At 37.8% G+C, this 6,000-nt stretch overlaps 1 protein-coding gene across 1 annotated transcript in view; it reads left to right on the top strand.

The window, feature by feature from the left end:
* Positions 1-396: 396 nt before the first annotated feature.
* Positions 397-6,000, top strand: part of rap1gap2a (RAP1 GTPase activating protein 2a) — a 99,987-nt gene continuing 94,383 nt past the window's right edge. Inside the window, exon 1 of the mRNA XM_077565282.1 lies at positions 397-507. Coding sequence (XP_077421408.1) covers positions 467-507 — 41 coding nt within the window. The 5' untranslated portion in view covers positions 397-466. The remainder of the gene's footprint in view (positions 508-6,000) is intronic.

The following is a 6,000-nucleotide window of genomic DNA, read 5'->3' as shown; positions in this document are numbered from 1 at the left end:
GTTATTCCCAACACTGCCCATAACAAAGCAAAACCCAACCCCCACACAACCGAAACATGTTACATATCATCTTTAGAGTTGAATGTTCCTGTCAAGACACATTCAACTTAAATTGTTATACAAAGCTTCATTCAGCCTTTGTTGTCCGTTTATATGCTGACTTTCATTTTTTTTTTTTTTTTTGCTTCTCTCTTGTCCACCCTCAGTCTAAAAAAGCTTCAAAGTAGTTTAGGCGTATCCCTCGCCATGGTAACAGCATCTCTCTCATGCTTGCGCACACACACACACTCTCACATCTCACAATTCTGTCCTACCCAGCGCTATATACCACTGTACCCTCCCCCCATGTGCATTGCCTCCCCCCACACTCTTTTGCTCCCCCCCTCTCTTCTGCATTCCCTCAACCTCTCTTGCTCTGTCAGCCGTCTCCACTGTCTCCAAAGCCGCGTTGACCACTGACTGCAAGATGTTCACCCCGGCTTGCAAAGGATCTTCAGGGGAGGCGAGGTAAGGCACTGGATGCTGTCAGCAGCAAATGGAGAGGCAAAACAACTGATGGGAAAAGCAGGCGTTTTTGTATGATTAGTGTGAGAACTCTCCAGATGGAGACAAGAGGCAGCATGAGTTGCTGGCTTTGTACGACTCCTCAGCATTTGCACCAAAACAAGTGAAGTGGATGGAGAGCTATTTTAAGGATGTCTTGACTTCAATGTTTTCAATTTCCTTGAACTCTCAAGAAAATGTGTGGATTTAATTCTGGTGTGTGTGTGTGTGTGTGTGTACAGTACATGCGCAAGTGTGAGTGGAAGCGTGATGGCATGCAAATTGTCTTCTGTGTACTGCTGCAATGTCTGGCCATGGTTGCCACGTTCTGTTGGTTTATAACACCATATGGCACGTGTGCGTGCGTGCGTGCGTGTATTATGAGACTGGTGAGTGGCAGCATGAAGTTAGGTTTCTGCATATGTGCGTGGGTGGTTATGAAGAGCACCTTCTATTTTCATTCAATCAAATGAAAACATTGGTCGCTTAGTGAAGCTGTAGCCAAGGAAAACAATGTCAATGATGGAGAGAATGGAAAATGTATTGCCGGTGGTAGTAGTAATATTTCAAAGATGAGGATTACACTGACATAATTTGTTGGGAAGCATGCTGTAACTCTTGCGTGTCAGTTAATGGGTAATTCTCAGTTCAAGCATGAACTGTCAAGCATGCGCTTTTTTTCTCTCTCTCCAAGTTTGTGTCTTCATATGTACAGTATATGTGAGTGAGTCAAAATCAGGCCTGTGGGTGTGCGTACCCGACTGTATGCGGTACAGAAAGGAGCAGCGGGATGCAGCGAAATGTGCAGCTCTGAGTCTGTGTTTGAGATAATAGCAAACAGTTCTTGAGCGGGAAACAATCCACTGGTGTTTTGCAGTAATATGTGGTGAACCTTTGGCATGTTTATCACAATGCAGTATGTATGCTGATATTTTATAAGCATTTTTTCTATTAGGTCAAATATGACTGGCTCATATTGCATAACATGTTAATATTGATAGATATTGTCGAGCAATGGAGCCCAAGCTTACAGAAGCACCTTGACTGACATATTAATACGAGACAAGCCAAAACAATGGGCAGCAGTGCCTGGACTCGCTATTTTTTATTTGGTTCCTTATTGTACTTTTTCCAAAAATGCTTCATAGTTCAATGAATGAAAAATAAAATTTGATCAAAAATATTAAATGGTAAATGGAGTGCACTTTTACAAAGCCATATTTAAACATATTGGACTGTAACCTACAGCCGCCCGTTGGCGCAGCATATCAAACCGCTGAAAGTTTTTCCCTTTCAGTTTAAAATAGCTTACTTTAACCTCTAGGATCCCGTGTCCTACCTGGCCAACAGCCGAACCCAGAATTATGTTTCTATTTGGTGCCATTTTTAATCCATCCGTTGTGTTGGACTAGCCTCGTTTTAGGTAGCGCTAGGCTAGTTCGTCTCTCAGGTCCAACGTCCAAGTTTGGAAATTCTCTTTCATTTGTTGCAATGGTGTGAGAGGCCAACAGCAAGGCGTCAAGCAGCCAAATACTCCCGTTGCTAGGACGGCGTTAGCCAGCGAAATATTCCCATAAGCATATCACAACTTTTCCCGTGAATCCGCCTAATTGTAGTGCGTATGTAGCTTCCGCTAAATCCCCTCCAAGCATTCCTCTCTGAATTATATTATATTATATTATATTATATTATATTATATTATATTATATTATATTATATTATATTATATTATATTATATTATATTATATTATATTGTTACCTAGCATATTTATAGAAGGTTAGATGTTTAGACTGTAAATGTGTCTCTATTACCTCGAAAGACGAATAAGACTGTTGACACTGTTGTCACTGTAACACTTCAGTCAATAGCTCATTTGAAGATCTTAGGTGTTGGGACGGCAGGTGCTGTCACAGATCTGCCACGCTCTGCACTTAAGACCAACTCAAAATAGAAAGGAATAATCCACAACCTACTCCTTTTTATTAGTGGAATGGTTTCATGAATGCAGAAATGTAAGTGCATTTATCCTTTCAGCGATTTTTTTCAGTATCTGTGCAGCTGCAGAGACAGCATATTATATTGCCACTTCTAATGCAAGCTAACTAATCCCTTGCGATTCGATAAGCAGGATGCTGACAAAAGTTGAACAGGAAAAAAGACTTCTCGTTTTCATGAGAAAGTAACGTAAATAATATGCCAAATAAATCCAAGCGTTGTGTGCCATCAGTTGAGTCTTAGTTTTTACACGCTCAATTAAATTTTCCCTTATCTTTTTATCATATTTATTTGACTTCATTTTATTGCTCCGATTTTATTTTCACAAGCCTTAGTTAGCTTAGGCTAACCTGGAACCTTGGGTCGGCCCTGTCATATTCCGTGCTATGCCTTGAATTTTCGCTTGTTACATGCCAACTGCCAAATGCTTCGAGACAATAAGATTTTTCAAATATTCTCTTCTTCTACTAGTAGCACACAGATGTCTTTTTTTTTTTTTTTTTTTGAAAAAACTATCAAATCTGCTTCTAAGTTAATCTTTTTAGTGGATAAATGACATTTTGGTTGCTTTGCTTGTTTCATTTTCAGAATCTCATTTTTCTTATGTGAAACTATTTAAATGTGTCAGTTTTATTTTTTGCCATTCATTCTTTTCCCCTTCACTCTTCTATATTCTAAATTGGACAGTGTGGATTTACACCGCAGCTTGAAAATGAAGTGAAAGAAAAAAATGCTGTTCTCTGAGTACACTTGATGAAGCCTATATATGTGTGAGTTGATTGAGATGATTGTGTGGGCAAAGTGTTGGCAGTTGGCTCCTGTGACTGTTTGCCAATATGTTTATAACCAAAGAATGAGAAGTATGTAAAATCCTTTGCAATGCCATTTACGTAAAAATAAGAAACAAAAAATAGCCTGTGTGTCTCTCCATTCTTTTTTTTGCCACTGTCATAGCATGTTAATTTGCCTGCATGAACAATTACGTCAGCTTGTGTGAGTGCAGATCTATTGAGTGCAGCTCTATGTGCATTAGTGCATGCAGTAAATGTACGACGCTACAGTATGTGCTGTTGCCTATGATTGTGTATGTGAACGTATACTGTGTGTGCATGTGGGCGGGCATGCTGTCACTTTTACTAAAATCCATCGGGAAGCAAATCCATAAAAGTAGGTGGCTACACTTGGATGAAATCCAAAATGGATGAAATTAAGCATGCTAAAATATACTTGTTGACGAGATTACATGATTCCTTGTGTTGTAACATGTTCTTTACAAATCTGGCTTTTGTGTAGGACTTATACATTAACTCATTCACTCCCAGCCAATTTCACTGAAGCCATAAATTTCAGGTTGCTCAAAATAGAGCAGCAAGGATTGTGTTGGGTTGCCCATATTGAACAAATGTGATAACAACGCATGATAACTTGGTTTGGTTAACAGTTAATTGCAGATTGAGGTATTTCTTATTAACATTTATTAGGAATATTATTTTAACAAAATCGGCAGAAATTATTTATGGCAGAGTTTCTTTTTTTTTTCCAGATTATCATGGTTATGATGAATAGGAAATAACAAGAGAAGTTTTAAAAAGAAGTTTTGATTAATATGGGACTGTATAAATATTATGTGAGCATTGTAACAATGAGCTAAAGTGTTGGATTTGGGGGATAATTATTGGGGATAATTGTATAAGAATTGGAGCATATTCATTTAGATTGTCTTACAATTATATGTATTATTTAATGTTATTTTACTTCATTGACACTGACCGTTCATTTATTTTCTTTTTTTTTTAACTTTTGTTGTTGTTTAGTGTATGTGTGTGAGTGTAGCTGTGCATATTTTTATAAGTTTATTTGAAACAATTGTAATGAATTTAGAAACGACAGGAAGATGAGCTCCTGAAATGTGCCACTAGCTAATGGGGCGCTCAATAAACAAAAACAAAACCCCCTTCGCACCTGGCTGTTTTACTGGATTTTGACAGATTTTGCGAGGTCCACAGAATATTCTGTTCTATTGCTATAAAAACATGGAACCTACCTCTTCTTTAATCAGGAAAAAAATATATATTTGTATCTGTTTTGTAGCAATTAGCATTAGAAAATAGCTAAGTTACATTGTCAAAAAGAGCTTGGTGCAACATGGTTCTGCCTGATCTCTTATACTCTGCTGCCACCTGCTGGCCATTTTTTTGAAATAACTACCATTATTTTAGGCGACCTCTTCAGGTCAGAGGCTGCATAAAGCCTTCTGTATGCTCTAGTATATAAAAAAAAACATTAAAAAAAACATATAAATATTTTGAAGGTGAAGGACAAAGAATTAAAAAAAGGTATTTATGTGGATCAAGATCAGCCTGTTTTTCTTTCCTGTAGGTAACTAGTGGAAACTAACAGTGCAAATCCTATTTCTGGGGTAGTGCCAAGGATGACCTGTGAGAGGCAGCATGGTGCTATAGGACACATCCAAACAGTTGATAAATACAAAGAAGAAGAAAAATGAAAACGACCAAGAACTTATTTGGTAACTACCTTGCAGGGACAAACTCTAGTTGTTGTTTTATTGTGATGAATAACATAAGGGACTGGTTATACAAACTCTCAACATAACCAGTCTGACACAGTCCATGCAGGTGAAAATTGGACCACACACTCAGAAAAGTCACTCTTAACACACCCCATACCACACCATAAACGGTCAGGATAATCTTTTTAGAGCAATCCAGTAATTAGGCTCTTGCTGACTTTAATCGGAAAGTAGAATTCAGGCTAAAATTCAGCACAATTATCAGTAAAAGAACAAGAAAATAAAAATAAATAAAACATCCACAGGGTTGTTGCCTTGAAGAAAATGTTCCTACAAAAAATGTCAGACTACTGGCAAATGAGATCTGTTGCGCTCATTCTGCATCAAGGACTGTGAGTAACCAAACATTGGAAAGCTTTCTTAAGGTATGATAGTTGTGCCTTATCGAAACTCAATACTTGAGTATCAGACAAAAGACATCAATCAATCTGACTTCAACAAAATCACACAATGTTCAGCAGCTGCACCTTCAGGAGTAACAGCAGGAATCTTGAGGGGGCTGGGGCTTTTGCAAAAAAAAAAAAAACTGTAAAAATGAATAAATAGGACATTATTTTTGGCTGGTCAGTATTTTGGAGAATAATCAAACTTAAAAATGGGCCGCGTGTCGCTCCAGATAATTAACCTCATAACGCCTGCATTACTGTAACCAGATGACAGGAATATAATTTCTCAACCAAAATATATGTAGAATAATGTGATAAAATATGCTTTTGCAGGAGTAAGAAAAGCAGTTGATGTGCTCACCCATGGCAAAGGCACGGTATGTAAATGATAGCAGAGGCTCATTTTTTTGTTGCTTTGTGTGACTGGGGATCATTTTAAAAGCATTGTTCTCAGTACAAAGTGTTTTTCAAAAAAATCAAAAAT

This window comes from Vanacampus margaritifer, chromosome 5 (assembly GCF_051991255.1).
Source record: "Vanacampus margaritifer isolate UIUO_Vmar chromosome 5, RoL_Vmar_1.0, whole genome shotgun sequence".
Taxonomy (NCBI): Eukaryota; Metazoa; Chordata; class Actinopteri; order Syngnathiformes; family Syngnathidae; genus Vanacampus; species Vanacampus margaritifer.
The sequence above is the reverse complement of the archived record's forward strand: the minus strand, read 5'-3'. Positions and strand labels throughout refer to the sequence as shown.